Genomic DNA, 15916 nt, shown 5'->3' with positions numbered 1-15916 from the left:
AGACCCGTATCCAAAGCACGCTACCCGGCCGGTCAGGAAAGGGAGTGGGGACGAGCGAGCGCCCCCCCCCTCCTGAGCCGTGCCAGGCCGCATGCCCTCAACATGGGGGGGTTGGGTGCTCTGGGGCAGGGGGGCGCACTGCGGGCCCCCCCACCCCAGAGCACCCTGTCCCCATGTTGATGAGGACAGGACCTCTTCCCGACAACCCTTGCCGTTGGTTGTCGGGGTCTGCGGGCGGGGGCTTATCGGAATCTGGGAGTCCCCTTTAATAAGGGGGCCCCCAGATACCGGCCCCCCACCCTAAGTGAATGGATATGGGGTACATCGTACCCCTACCCATTCACCTGGAGGCAAAAAGTTAAAGTTATTAAACACACAACACAAGGGTTTTTAAAATAATTTATTAGTCTGCTCCGGAGGCCCCCCCTGTCTTCTTTATTAGCTCTAATACCAGGGGGGGCTTCTTCTTCCACTCTCCGGGGGTCTTCTCCGCTCTCCGGGGGGGTTTCTTCTTCCGCTCTCCGGGGGGGGGGGTCTTCTCCGCTCTCCGGGGGTCTTCTCCGCTCTCCGGGGGTCTTCTATCTTCGCCGCTCTCCGCTGTTGACTCGGCGCACCCCGGTTCTTCTGCAGCTGTCCGGTGCCTTCTTCTTCAGCGCTGGCTGCCTGCTATCTTCGTGTGTTAGCTCAATTACTAACAGGCAGCCAGCGCGGTCTTCTGTGACGTCATGTTCTTCTTCTCCCCTCTTCCGATGTTGACACGTCGCCTCTTCTCACTGCAATGATGGAAGCGCGCCTTGCATCCCATTTATATAGGCATCACCGTCCCATCATGCTCCGGTAGGTACCCACATGGTGGGTGCACGTGGGTAGGCACCCACCACGTGGGTACCTACCGGAGCATGATGGGACGGTGATGCCTATATAAATGGGATGCAAGGCGCGCTTCCATCATTGCAGTGAGAAGAGGCGACGTGTCAACATCGGAAGAAGGGAGAAGAAGAACCTGACGTCACAGAAGACCGCGCTGGCTGCCTGTTAGTAATTGAGCTAACACACGAAGATAGCAGGCAGCCAGCGCTGAAGAAGAAGGCACCGGACAGCTGCAGAAGAACCGGGGTGCGCCGAGTCAACAGCGGAGAGCGGCGAAGATAGAAGAAGACCCCCCCCCCCGGAGAGCGGAGAAGACCCCCCCCCCGGAGAGCGGAGAAGACCCCCCCCGGAGAGCGGCAGAAGAAACCCCCCCCCGGAGAGCGGAGAAGACCCCCGGAGAGTGGTAGAAGAAGCCCCCCCTGGTATTAGAGCTAATAAAGAAGACAGGGGGGGCCTCCGGAGCAGACTAATAAATTATTTTAAAAACCCTTGTGTTGTGTGTTTAATAACTTTAACTTTTTGCCTCCAGGTGAATGGGTAGGGGTACGATGTACCCCATATCCATTCACTTAGGGTGGGGGGCCGGTATCTGGGGGCCCCCTTATTTGAGGGGACTCCCAGATTCCGATAAGCCCCCGCCCGCAGACCCCGACAACCAACGGCAAGGGTTGTCGGGAAGAGGTCCTGTCCTCATCAACATGGGGACAGGGTGCTCTGGGGTGGGGGGGCCCGCAGTGCGCCCCCCTGCCCCAGAGCACCCAACCCCCCCATGTTGAGGGCATGCGGCCTGGCACGGCTCAAGAGGGGGGGGGCGCTCGCTCGTCCCCACTCCCTTTCCTGGCCGGCCGGGTAGCGTGCTTTGGATACGGGTCTGGTATGGATTGTAGGGGGACCCCCTACGTCGAATTTTCGGCGTAGGGGGGGTCTCCTTACAACCCATACCAGACCTAAGGGCCTGGTATGCTCCTGGGGGGGGGGAACCCATGCCGGTTTTGAATTTACAAATTGCCGTGGAGTTCTCCCTCAGGAATGCATACCAAATGCCGTCGCTTGAATGGGCCTTTACAAGGTGTGACTAATTTTCCACATTGTAAAACCAGCCCTAGTTTTGCGCAAGCAAATCGGAACTTACGCAGAAATCACAGTGCTGAAAAGCGTTGTGGATCTGCTTAAGTCCTCATTTGCATACTCAAAGCTGCTTTTTAATGAGAAATGCCCCCAGCGGCGGATGCGGTACTGCATCCTAAGATCTGACCGTGTAAGTGTCTTACACATGTCAGATTTTCTGCCTAACTTTGGAAAAAGCCTTTTGAGGATCGTTTCCAAAGTTAGGCACAGACTGAACAGCAGTTCCGCCTGCGTATCTCTTTTGGGAATCAGGCCCTATAGTCTTTACCCTCTGGAGGGACATTGACCTTTATTTATTTAATTTATATACACTTGTTTTTTGCACAATGTTCATGTTGTGTTGATTATTTAGCACAACCTAATCCCCCCCCCTTTTTTCCACATTAGCATGCCTTGTGACCGCGCTCAGCTCTACTCTGCTTGATATCCTGTTGCCAAACTTTGCCTGTATCCTGACCATTCTCTGCCTGTCGTCTATACCTACATCTGATCGTCCGTTACCAAACCCGGCTTGTCTGACTACGTATTCAGTGTCTCCCCAGCCCTGCATCTACCATCCTGTTTCCTGCTGCACCAGCTGGACTGACAAGACCAAAGACGAACCAGTCACCCATACACCGCCAGGCTCGTGCGGCCACTGTTGCAACATCGGTGGCCCTTGAGCCAGGGTTGTACGAGAAGGCCTTTCCACTGCACGTCAGGCTCATCCGGCAGGTACGTAACACCGCTCTTCTTGTTTGCAGGATTTCCAGATATTCCCTTCTTCTCCTTGCTTGTGCAAATACCTCACTGTTTTTCCCAGACGTCTACATAGAGCTTGATAACTTTTTCTTTGTTGGTGAGAAACATTCAGCCAATGCATCTATAAAAGAAGAAGATGGTATATTTTAGGCTCACCACAGACATAAAGTGGATGTATACCGATTCTTAAAATATGAGCTGGGCAAATATAGCTGCAGTGTTTTCTTATCTCACTTCGAAAAACCCTAAGTCCCGTGGCTTTCTCCTGCTCCGTTCTTCTGTTATCAGCAGGATTACTTCTGACAGTTCTCTGCCAACTGTCATAAACCCAGCCTTAATTTTGTGTCAGGGTGGGTGCTATAAATAGATTAGCAGAGAGCTGGTCTATTCACAGCACAGCTCTGCAAGTCTCTGCCTATGTGGAGTGGGGGAGTGTGCCTTTCCTCCAATCAGCTGTCTCACAGTGTATGGCAAGAATCCACACCCACAGGTGAATCCGGAAGAGACAATTCTAACAGGATGTGCACTTTCTAAGCAGTATATAAAGCTGAAGAAAGCAGATATACATGTAAAACTTATGTAGGGAGATTTGTTTCATCTCTGTGTATCATCAGAGGCCACTTTAATAGCTAATTCTAAAACTTGGTATAGTGACTAGAATAAAAGCAGTACCTCAGTTAAAGAAAGGGCACTGACCAAACCTTTACCAGTATCTCCAGAAGCAGATAATGATTTCCTTGCAATAAAGGTCTAGTAATTGACCTGGAGGCGATTGTTTGTTTGTTTTTCTTACTATATAATGATCCATATATGTCTACTGAACAATGACACTGACGGTAAAAACTAAAATCAGGCTTTTTTTTATTTTGGCATGGGGAAATATTATCATGTTATTGCATATTGCATTGCATTTTATAGGTTTTGTTTTATAAATAAGCAGAGCGTTGTCTTTTTTTTTGTTTTTACATTTTGGATAGGTACTTTGTATGCTTGATGTCTTTCTGTCCTTTAACTTATTAAATGTAATCCAGCTCAATATGTATTCCTTTGGCAGTGCAATAGATAGATATATTTCAAGGCATCCTTATTGTGGGAAGAAAAAGATATTAAACATAGAAGGAGAGAGACCAGACTGTCTGAATTCCTGGACTAATTTCTTACAAGGGGTTTTGAAGGATGAAGTGAGGTTGTATGAAGCAAAAAAATAAATAGAAGATGAAAAAGGGCACATCAAATTAGAAAATTGCTCAGTTCAGTCAAAGGACAATCTTTCCAAACTGATATGCTTGGTCTATGGAAGCAACTTGGAAATAATCCTTTGCTCTATTAGCACGAATAGGAAGGACTTGTATATGCATAAAACCACAAACAGAAGCAACCTTTGGCTAAATTCTCTCTGGAATAAGATATTTTATTCGGAAATCCCATATCCAGAAATTTCCAATAACCAGAGAAAGGAAAATGTGAAACATAGCTGTTTTCAATAATAATAATAATATCGAGCATACAGACATGGTCAACTTTTTTTTTTTTTCACATTCCCATAGATCAATAAGACATATGTTGGCAATAACAAGTCAAATGATTTTTTTGGGTGGAAAAGTACCTCTTGTTTGAGAGAAGCTAAAGAAAAAAATCTACTGTTATGCAATAAAGGTCTAGTAACACGATCGGAATTTCCGATGGAAAACGTGTACACACGATTGGAATTTCCGATGGAAAAAGTCAGATGGACTTTTTCCATCGGATACTCCTATCATGTGTAACCCCCATCTGAGTTTTTTCATCGGAAATTCCGATGAATTCCACCGGAGTTTAGATTTTTCTCTGATGGAATTCCGCAAAAGCCTGATCGTGTGTGCGCGGCATTAGGAGCTTCTTCATATGGCCTAAGACCTAAAGTGAGGAAAGATTTGACCTACATTCAGGTTTTTACTTCCATCCAGGGCTCCGTTGGAGATATTTCACAATGGTTTCACCAGCCTAGAAATTAGGAAGACTCATGAAAGAGGGACTTTCCTTTCTTTTACTGGCTGTTGGACATTTTCCCTCATTTCCTGTCTGGAAAAACATTGCCACCAGATAGCTGTAAAGACCTGACAGGTTATATAAACCGTCTCTGCCCTATCCAAGCTTAGATAAAAAACTTTGGGCTGATACTATGTTTCCACCCAAAAATGGAACTTCCGCTTTTCGGAACCCCCCCCCACCTTTCAGGGGGTGCAGATACCTGTATAATACAGGTATTTCCACCCACTTCCGGGGATAGACTCCCATGGGAGTCACTCCACTTCCTGTCCCCTCCGCTGCCTTTTGGGAAACACACTGGTCCCAGGAGACAACGTGGACCACTGGGTACGCGCCGCGATACTCGCGCATGCGCAGTAGGAAACTGGGCAGTGAAGCCGCAAGGCTTCACTTCCTGATTCCCTCACCGAGGATGGCGGCAGGGGCAGCCTAGCGACAAGCGATTTCTCGTATTCTGCTGTCGACATTGTGGGCACCCTGGACAGATAAGTGTCCATTTAGTAAAAGTCAGCAGCTGCAGTATTTTGTGGGACCTCCGCTTTAAGCTGAGTTTTTTTTTTTTACAGTAATGTCTAAAAACTATACAAATACTATAAAGTGAAGAGTCTGAATAGCCACACTCCCATAAAATCACCTTTATTGATCCATGATAGAAAAATGACAATCCATACAGCAATGGGGGTACAAATAAAGAACAGCTAACGCGTTTCACACCTTCCCTGATGCTTAGTCATAAGCTACAACTCCCTTGTTTGACCCTGACTAAACAGAAGAGGGTATATATATCCTCTCAACATGTTCTAGATGGAACCTGGAAAATGTTCACGAAGTAGATGAACTTAACTATTATGCCACTAAGCTTTTTTGATAAACAAGAGCTTTTAAAAGCCGCTATCTCCCTTTAAAGTAGCAGTGGCAGTCATTTTAATATAAGCTGTTATTTTAAACACGTACTTATCTATCCTGACAATAGCACATGCGCATTGGTCCAGACATATGGACATATTTTTAGGCAAGAAACTTTGGCAGCTTCTTGTTTCATTTCATATGTAAATATATTTGTTAGGATAAAAAAAAAAGATAATTAGTTCATTACAAAAGGACTACTCACAGATCTTTTAAATGGCATATATAGAACTGTGTGGCTAGTTAAGAAATATGTATTTATTGGAGCATACAGTGCCAGAGAAATCTAGCCATGCTTGTAACTCTACTATGCTGCACTCTTTATCACAAAGCTTTTCCACTGTAATGCCTGGTACACACGATCGACAGACTTTTTACCGCCGGGAAACCCGAGGGGGAGGCCGAGAACCGGCTCGGTAGCTTTTTACCCCTACACACGGATGGTTTTCCTGGTAGGAAACCTGCCATTAGAGCTTTGGCCGGGAAACTCAGCCGTGTGTGCTCCCCCGCTGGCTTTCCCCATAGGAAAACTGCCGGGTTAAAAAACGCCGGGAATTCCGGTGGGAAGAATGGAAACATGTCCTCATTTTTCCCACTGCGATTCCAGGCCAAAAGCTGTCATGGCAGTTTTTCCGACGGGAAAACTGGTCGTGTGTACGGGGCTTTAAATTACACATTATGAAATGGCTAGTGCTGGCAACAAGGTACAAAGGAATCTTGGTACTGGCAGACAGGTAACTATAAAGGTTACATTAAAATATTTTATTAATGTAGCGCCCCCTTACTTTCAGCATGGGCACTACGCTAAAGTTAGTGGGGAATGGGAGAGTTATTTTGCTCCCATTCACAATTTGCTAAATTTGGGCTGCTGTCATTCCTGAACTGTCCTGTAGGTCAGTCTGCTCTCCAGGGATGTAGTTTCCATCCCTGGGCGGCAGTTGGCACTAGAGGGGTTCTGGCAGAGCCACTTTTCCCCAGCAGCCAATTTGAGTTTTCCCTCGCGGGGCATGCTGGGGGAGAGTATATCTGTGGCAGACGCCATTTTCTTTGGTTCTTCGCGGGTTCCAGGTTCCAGGTGCGGCACCCACCTTCAGGGTGTGCGCATCCAACGGACCCCGGTGATGGCCTACCAGGCCGGGGTCACATTCTACGTGGAGCTCCACTTTGCTAAAGGGGCCCCAGTGACTTGCTGGGTCCCCAGTTTGACTGAGGAGATCCCAGGCTGTGTGCCGTTTGATGGGGGATCGGCTTGAGGAGAACCCGGAGGCAGGTTGTCCAACAGGGCTTAAATGAACCATCGGGGATCTGGTGACCGGAATGTTGACAGGTACACTATTGCCGTCATCCGGTGACCTATGCTTAATCCATTTAGCTCATTCAAGTAATTGGCCTGTGGCAGAGGCCCTAGAGCCAGGTCTGTGGCAGAGGCCTGTTCCTCCCCGAAATCTAAAGTGACACTTCGGCTGCCAGGCTTGTGGCAGAAGTCTGTCCGGGGGCACATCACCCACTCTGGCTAGAGTGGCAACGAATTGTGTTTATTACTACTGTGTTACTGAGAGCAGGATTGCTCGGTCCATATCGAGGCCTGATACTGAAAAGTTCTCTCTCTTGCTTCATCAACCCTTTTCTCCTCATTTGATGTTGATGTTGGGCCTGGAAATAAAGCATTTGAAAACCCTTATTCAATGACTGGACCTTCGCTCACTACTCTAAGCTACTCTACTTATCAACTACACCCCTAGACAACACTGAGGTAACTTAATACGCCGATCCCAACAACAACCAGCGGCTCCTGCGGGGGTAGCGCTACATTAAGTTTATATTATTTTAAGATTATGTTTTATGTCTGTAGAGAGGCTGTAGAACAAGACAATGGGCACACAGGGAACAAGGAGTAGAAGCTAAGTGCAACTCTCTAGAGTTTCAAAAGCGAAGCAATAGCTATAGCTATTAACAAATGCCTTTCTGGAAACAGAGCAAAAAGATTCAGGGCAAACAGGGGACTAAAAAACCTGGCAGAGACAAAGAATACAAAGACTTACTGAGTCAGGGGTATCAAAAATTGCATACGTTTCCCATCCACCAAGAGGGACTCGAGGACATCAACACCCCTTTCCAGTTTAGAGAGAGCACATGCTTCATTTTAAGTTTCTGCTGTTGATCATAAGGACTGGTGTAAGCATTTAGGGGCAGATTCACAGAGCAAGTACGCCGGCGTATCTACTGATACGCCGGCGTACTTTCAAATTTCCCGCGCCGTATCTTTAGTTTGAATCCTCAAACCAAGATACAACGGCATCTGGGTAAGATCCGACAGGCGTACGGCTCCGTACGCCTTCAGATCGCAGATGCAATACTTCGGCATCCGCTGGGTGGAGTTTGCGTCGTTTTCCGTGTCGGGTATGCAAATGAGCTTTTTCCGACGATCCACGATTGTACGCGCGGTCGTCGCATTCTCTTGCGTCATCTGTAGTCAGCTTTTTCCGGCGTATAGTTAAAGCTGCTATTTTGTGGCGTATAGATAGACTTGCCATGTTAAAGTATGGTCGTCGTTCCCGCGTCGAAATTTGAATTTTTTTTTTTTGCGTAAGTCGTCCGTGAATAGGGATGGACGTAAGTCACGTCTAAGTTAAAAAAATTATGTCGTTGCAACGTCATTTAGCGCAATGCACGGCGGGAAATTTAGGAATGACGCATGCGCATTTCATTCCGCGTGGGGACGTGCTTCATTTAAATGAAAACCGCCCCCAACCCTGCCCAATTTCAAATACGCCGCCGGAAATAGCCTGTCTTGCTAAGAAGATACTTGGTGCACTAGATTGATATCTTGTTGGGTAAGGGACAGGGTCATTGGGTGAGGTTCTTTAGTGAAACCCTTTACTACCTTACTGCATGAGTATTATTATCTTTTTTTTTTTGTGCTCAACTGCCATCTGCTTGCAGCACCATCTTTTTGGGATATCAGTGTGGTGGAAAAGCCAACAAAAGGCTAAATAAAAGCCACGTTGACTGGTATTAACAGAGCAGTGGTCTACATAGCCCTCCTGCTATATGGTTGCCATAATGCTTTTTTGATGTAAAGAAATTGTAAACCAAAGACAAATGGGCAAAAGGCAGATTTGCAGATCTTATTCTGAAAAATTTGAAAGATCTAGAATCTAGAAAGACAGCCTTGAGCCAGTGACTGTTTTACATGTGTTTATTTCGTTTCTATAATTTATATTTTACTATAAATCTGACAGCATGTTATACTAGAATATGACCTCTGTTCAGCTGCACCAAGTGTAAATTTAATATCACCTGATAATGTTTAATTTTGAAATTAAATCCATATGAAACTAACTGGACACAATTTCTTTATAGTTTTCAGTACATTTGCAGCAAAATAAATCTGTTATATTTGTTCTCTTTCCCAACTGCATTTACACATTAGGTGCTGACATGTCATATAACTTTCAGTAAAGCCTCATACCATTTTCTTTGTCCTAAACTCAAGTCAGTTACTTGGAAATTACACAGATGCTGCAGTTCACTGAGTTTTAAGGAAAGGCCATGCATACATTTTATAAAGTTTCACTTAAATCAGAGTAAGCGTATTTAAAAGATTGATTGCTATTTTAAATGTTGCATAATCCATGGAAATGAAAACATACATTGGGTGATTTATGAGTATGCATATACAGTATATAGGTTTGTCAAGTCCCAGACTACCCAAGTTGTCCATTGCAAGTAACTGTTCAGGGTACAAGCTTATGGAAAGAGTATGAATTTTTTTTTCTGTCACCTTGAAAAAGCACCACTTATTCGGACTCCAATTGTAAGATTAGGCTGGAGTAGAGTAATACACTTTGAGGGTGATAGTTCAAGGGCAAGAAGAGAGGAAAGAGATGAGGCAATAAGAAAAGAGTTAGACGTAATGAGACAAAATCAACTAAAGACGGCCATTAAAGCATTAAAAATAGGACCGCTCAGGGACCTTACAGGATTTGAGGAAATATGTCTGAAGGGTGAGGAGTTGAGACATGGCCTTTCAGTGATGTATAGCATGTGGGTGGAGACAGAAGCACCAAGGGAGTTGCCGTTTATACGTACCTGGGAAAGAGAGTTGGAGGTCGTGTTTTCAGAGAATCAGATAAAAAAGATTTTTAACTTTACACATAAAGCCTCATTGGCGACCAGATATCAAGAGGGAGGGTATAAAATTCTAACCAGATGGTACAAAACTCCCGTAGCATTAAATCGGATATTCCCGGAAGTTTCAGATAGATGTTGGCGATGTGGTAAAGAGGAGGGCACAATGCTACATGTTTTTTGGTCCTGTGTAAAGTTAAAAGACTTTTGGAAAATGGTCAGGGATATAGTTAAAGATATCTTGGAGGTGGATCTGGGAACTGACCCGGCCACATACCTCTTATTGGATTTACCAATTTCTTTGGCCAGGTTTAAAAGGTCCCTGATTAGACACCTATTGGTTGCAGCAAGGGCATGTATTCCAATTCTATGGAAAAGTGCAAACACCCCAAATAAACAACAATGGCTAGGTAGAATATCAGAAATTCAACAGATGGAGAAACTTACCATGGGCATAAGAGAACAAGAGGATAAGTACAGACTGATATGGACACCCTATATAAGATATAGAGAGGGAGATCTTTGAGAGAATAGGGAGGAGGGATGCACCGGCGACAATAACCTGGAGAGGTTCCCCTTTTTTTTTTTTTTTTGGGGGTAGGGTGGATGGGAGGTGGGGGGGGGGGATATACCTATGGGTTATTCAGGAACTATAGTTATTACTGTAAATCTTTATAGAAAGAATTCAAGAAGCAGAGAAGCTGAGTATATTGAGTTATGTGGTAACATATAGAAGCCATACTGTTGTGTAAATGTATTAACATGATGTGGATAACTTTGAAAAAATAATAAAATAGAGAATTTTGAAAAAACAGGCAGTGGAAGCTCTATTGGCATTGCTGGTTGTCTTGTCATACCAACGGCCACCACAAGATGGCACCAGATCACAGAAAGAACCATAGGCCTGCAGAAGGCCGCAAAGCCGTGACCTCAATTACCGGCCGGCGCGGCCCCATTCGATCGTGCGGCGCACGGAGATGCAGGATACCAAGCTGTGCCGCCCCAGTCGTCGAACCCTGGTTTAACCAATCTTGTTTTTTTGTACAATTCTCCTTCAAGGGGGTGCTGCAAAGGGTGTGTCCTATGCCTACATACTTTTGCTGATAGGTGTCCCTCATTCCCATCTCAAAAAGTTGGGAGGTATGCTAGTAATACAGTACAATGTTCTTACTGTAATAAAAAACAGCCACTGCTGTTCTCTATACTTGTATGTAGGGGTCTTGTATCTGCACTTTGCAGACAACAATTGGTAGGGGGATCTGTTATTCCCACTCAAAGCTCTGCTCCTTTTTGCATTGAGTGCAAAAAGTACAGATCAGAGAAAACAGAATGAACAGTATACTGTATGATGGTGTTCTGTTCCACTTATATGTATTTTTTAGGTTTACCGGTATGTATTGAACAGTATCAAATTACTATTCTAGTGGTGGTTTAGGACCCCTTCAACTTGTTGTCATTTGGTTTCACACTTTGTTTTACCCTCCTTCATTCAGTCCTAGCTAAACCATCCCTCTTTCTACCACAATCAGTCAGTGTTAGTTCCTCGCTTAGGAGAGTCTTTAGGGTTAATTTACTAAAGACAAATAGACTGTGCAATTTGCAAGTGCAATTGCACCAATTTTCCCCAGAAGGGCTAAGCTGCATGTGTATGGTTCCAAGCCAGCAGATGACCATACTAGACAGACTGGGTCTATGGAGGTAAAAAGTCATAGTGTGATACCATACAAGGTAGTATTTATTATAAAGATTAAAAAATTAACAGTCACATTTGGAAGAACATCATAGGCATATCATAAAGTGCAAGAGCAATGTGTGTGAATGGGTCCACCCGACGCGTTTTAACTAAACAGTCATCATCTGGGGTGGACCCATTGAAACGCGTCGGGTGGACCCATTCACACACATCGCTCTTGCACTTTGTGATATGCCTATGTTGTTCTTTCAAATGTGAGTGTTCATTTTTTTATCTTTTCAATAAATACTACCTTGTATGGTATACACCTCACCAAGTCAACACCATCTGGTAAGCCTCTTCCTTACATTGGTGGTGGTGTCTCTATTCTTTCACAGAGAGGGTCATATCCATGTGGGATTCTTAATTTCAACCCTTTTGGACTGTTATTTGTATGTGGTCACAATAGATGACTGCTTCGTTCTGATTTATTTACTTTAAATATATATTTTTTTTCACGGATCACACTCTTGTTAACCTCTTCCATACAGGGCAGTTATACACACTTCCATACCAGGCCTATTCTGGCACTTCTCTCCTGCATGTACAAATCATAATTTTTTTGATAGAAAATTACGCAGAACCCCCAAACATTATATATGTTTTTTTAGCAGACACCCTAGGGAATAAATCGACGGTCATTGAAACCTTTTATCTTGCACGGTATTTGCGCAATAATTTTTCAAACGCCTTTTTTTTGGAAAAAAATTGTTTCATGAATTAAAAAAATTAAAAAACAGTAAAGTTAGCCCAATTTTTTTGTAAAATAGGAAAGATGATTTTACACCGAGTAAATAGATACCTAACATGTCACGCTTTAAAATTGCGCACACTCATGGAATGGCGCCAAACTTCGGTACTTAAAAATCTCCATAGGCAACGATTTGAAAATTTTTACAGGTTACCAGTTTAGATTTACAGAGGAGATCTAGTGCTAGAATTGTTGCTGGCACTCTAACGCACGCGGCGATACCTCACATATGTGGTTTAAACGGCGTTTACATATTCGGCGGGACTTGCGTGTGCGTTCGCTTCTGCGCGCAAGCTACCGGGGACAGGGGCGTTAAAAAAATAAATTTTATTTCTTTTTTTTTTTTTTTAGATATTTATTTCATTTTTTACACTTTTTTTTTACATTTTTTTTTTTTTTGATCACTTTTATTCCTATTACAAGGAATGTAAACATCCCTTGTAATAGGAATGTGTGTGACAGGTACTCTTTATGGAGAGATGCGGGGTCAATAAGACCCCACATCTCTCCTCCAGGCTGGAAAGCATGAAATCGGTGAAAAAAAATTCACCGATCTCATGCTTGCTGTTGCTTAGCAGCCGCAATCGCGGCTTTGTTTACTTACGGGAACCCGGGCGTGACGTCATCACATCGCGCCCGGGTCCTCCGACGGTCATAGAGATGACTGGTGACCATCTGGTCACCAGTCATCTCTCTGCTTCCTGCGAGCGCCGGACGATTCGTTCTCCGGGCCCCCGATGGCACGGGAGAGCCCGGAGAAGCACCGGATGGCGGCGGGAGGGGGGGATGTCCCCTCCCGCCGCCTGTAACCGCCGGAACCGCCGCTATGATCGTTCTTACGTTGTGCAGAATCGCCGGCACAAGAGAAGGATATCTGAATGATGCATCTAGCTGCAGGCATCATTCAGATATCCCCCCCACAAAGCCCAGGACGTCATATGACGTCCACTCTGAGCGGCAAAGGTTCTTTGTGGACGTCATTTTACTATGGGCCGGTAGGGAAGTGGTTAACTGAATTTTTCATAAAAATAAGGGCTACACTTTTTCATATTCACCAGTTTGGGCTTTGTCTCAGCTGTGTTGGCAGCCAATTTATGTGTTCACTTATTGCACAGCGCAGTATATCCCATATACAATTTTTCTCTAACTTTTAATTGGACTATTTTATGTATGGCAACTTTCACATATTGACAACTGTGTGTTCTAAATGTGATTGAGATGATGCCACAAAGTAATCCATTATTCGCTTGTATTTCTTTCTAATAGATTCTTTGAATATATCTTTCTGTACAAAGAGTCGTTGATGTTTCAGATTGAACAGGTTACTAAAACCTGTGTTAAGAGCGCTCTGACTGCACAATGGGATCCATTTGACATACCTGAAAATTCTACCTTTGAAGATGAGTACTACATTGGAGGACCTGGGGACCAAATCATAGTCCAGGAATGGTCTGACAGAAAGCCAGCCAGAAAATGTAAGTATTCACTGCTACCAGCTTTAATAATGGCTGGTATAGGTGCAGACTATAATGTGCACATCTTCAAATGTAATGGAATTACCATGGTGACTATAATAATACTGATTCCACAGGAAAAAGAAAAAAACAAATCACAGGAAAATGTATTTAGTGTGAGCTTCAATTTAGAGTTAGCATTGCAGTATATACTGTAATTTATTAAGGATTTGCGACTTTCATTTCACATAATTGATCTTATTTTCACTATATTAAATCTTCTATAGAGATTTGTTAGTGGCAGATTGGCAACTAGAGGGAGCTGTGAGTCGCTCAATGTAATAACCACATGCAATCTTTACGTCTAGAGTAGGTTTAACCTCCATGGCTTCTTCCCAGTAAGAGTTGTGAAAAAGTGGAATAGACGCCCTCAGTTGTGGATTAGACCCCTCCCCTTACTACCCACTTGTTCTGGGCAGCTCAGTTGATTGTTTAAAAAAAGAGCTGAATGCATTCCTAAATGCACAAAATACAACTGGATATAAACATGTATAGGTAATAACAACTGTCCCTGATTTGGAGGGATTGGCCTTCATTTGGAACAAATTCCATCGGTCCCTGTTGCTTCTCATTTGTCTCTCTTTTTTGTTGAATTTACAGTATATGCCTGTCTATAAAATGCGTTATTTATCTATTAAAAAGTGTTTTACAGTGCTAATCTTTTTATTCAATCTATAAATTGTTGCATTTATAAATTACGAAAGCCGATATAAAGAATTAGTAGTGGTAAAAAAGTACTTGTGGGTTTAAGCAATCATTTTTGTCTATTAATTCTCCTTGTAACAGGAGCATGGCAAGAGGGGTGTCATATGCCTATATACTTTTTCTACTAGATATCCCTCTTCCTTATCTCAGAAAGTTGGGAGTTATGATAACACCAGAGATTGATGATCCAAGGAGTTTCCTATTACCTTAGGGAATCAGGAAGAACTTTTTTTTTTCCCATGCTGGAGCGAACTAATGTTGTATAGTTTGTTGTTATTTCCTCTGTATTAACTGAATGTATATGGTTCTATATGAGGAAATAGAGGACTTCTATTTTTTTTTCCAATGGCTGAACAAGAGAGATTTGTGTCTTTTCTTACCCAACAATATAACTATGTAACCTTACCTCCCCCATGTGTTAAAATAAATCCGCGCAAGTATATTTAGTAGAGCTGGTGCTGGTCCTACGGAGACAAGTGCTCCATAAAAGAGACTCCTAGTGTAAGGTGCAGTGTGCAAAATATACACAAAGTGCTAAACGATCCAAAGTGCCAAGTGCCTATGTAAACTACTAGAATGATTCCACAGTATATATCATAAATGCAGCTATGAAAATAAATAAAAAAATTACATAAAATATATATCACACTGCTGTGCAAATTAAAGTGCACTAGTAAACACTAGATATAAAATAGGGTAGTTTCCACGCCAAGTACTAAATAAAATTTAAAACGTGTATACAAATATATAAAATAGTTGTAAAAATTAGGCTGCTCCTCAGGGTACAGAGGTGAACTGTGGAATAAGTGTTGTGGGTATTGAAGAGGGCGCTAGATTTATATAATACCTGCCATGATTGCGCGGTGGGTATTATGAATGTGATTCACTTGTGTTAGCTCTTTTTTAATTTGTCTATATTAGATCCACTAACACTTCAATCAATATGTAATATACATTGTAAGTGATAAAAACCATGAAAAATTGGTTGTGATATATAATGTGTACAAAAGGTCTACCAATTAGACCGTGATACAATAGAATATAAAAAAAATTGAAAAAAAATTGTGAAAATAAAGTTCGTTTTGAAAAAAGTTCACATAGGAAAATTTCTTCTATAAGTGGTCATGCAATCAATTTCCAGATGATAGGACAGCCTTCACCAACTATTCAACTTCACCCCTAAGTGCTCTGGATAATCAAATGCGCTTACCACAATGAATGGACCACTTTAATACAAGTAGGTCATAAACGCTGAGCAGGATAAGTGCCTGCACACTATGCGGCAATGACTGGAACCGTGACTTCAATTTCGATACCGGTGAATAGAGCCACAAGGAGACAAAGAGGGGATCTCATAGTGTATTACCATTTATTTTAAAAGACATGTTTAAAAATTACTGATTGGCCTCT

General features: G+C 43.3%; 1 protein-coding gene across 1 annotated transcript in view; it reads left to right on the top strand.

Annotated features, from left to right (window-relative positions):
* The window catches only part of EPDR1 (ependymin related 1), a 74349-nt gene that overhangs the window by 32047 nt on the left and 26386 nt on the right, over window positions 1-15916 (top strand). The window contains exon 2 of the mRNA XM_040353208.1: window positions 13554-13762. Within this exon, the coding sequence (XP_040209142.1) occupies window positions 13554-13762 (209 nt within the window). The remainder of the gene's footprint in view (window positions 1-13553; window positions 13763-15916) is intronic.

Source organism: Rana temporaria, chromosome 5, assembly GCF_905171775.1.
Source record: "Rana temporaria chromosome 5, aRanTem1.1, whole genome shotgun sequence".
Classification (NCBI taxonomy): Eukaryota; Metazoa; Chordata; class Amphibia; order Anura; family Ranidae; genus Rana; species Rana temporaria.
The sequence above is the reverse complement of the archived record's forward strand: the minus strand, read 5'-3'. Positions and strand labels throughout refer to the sequence as shown.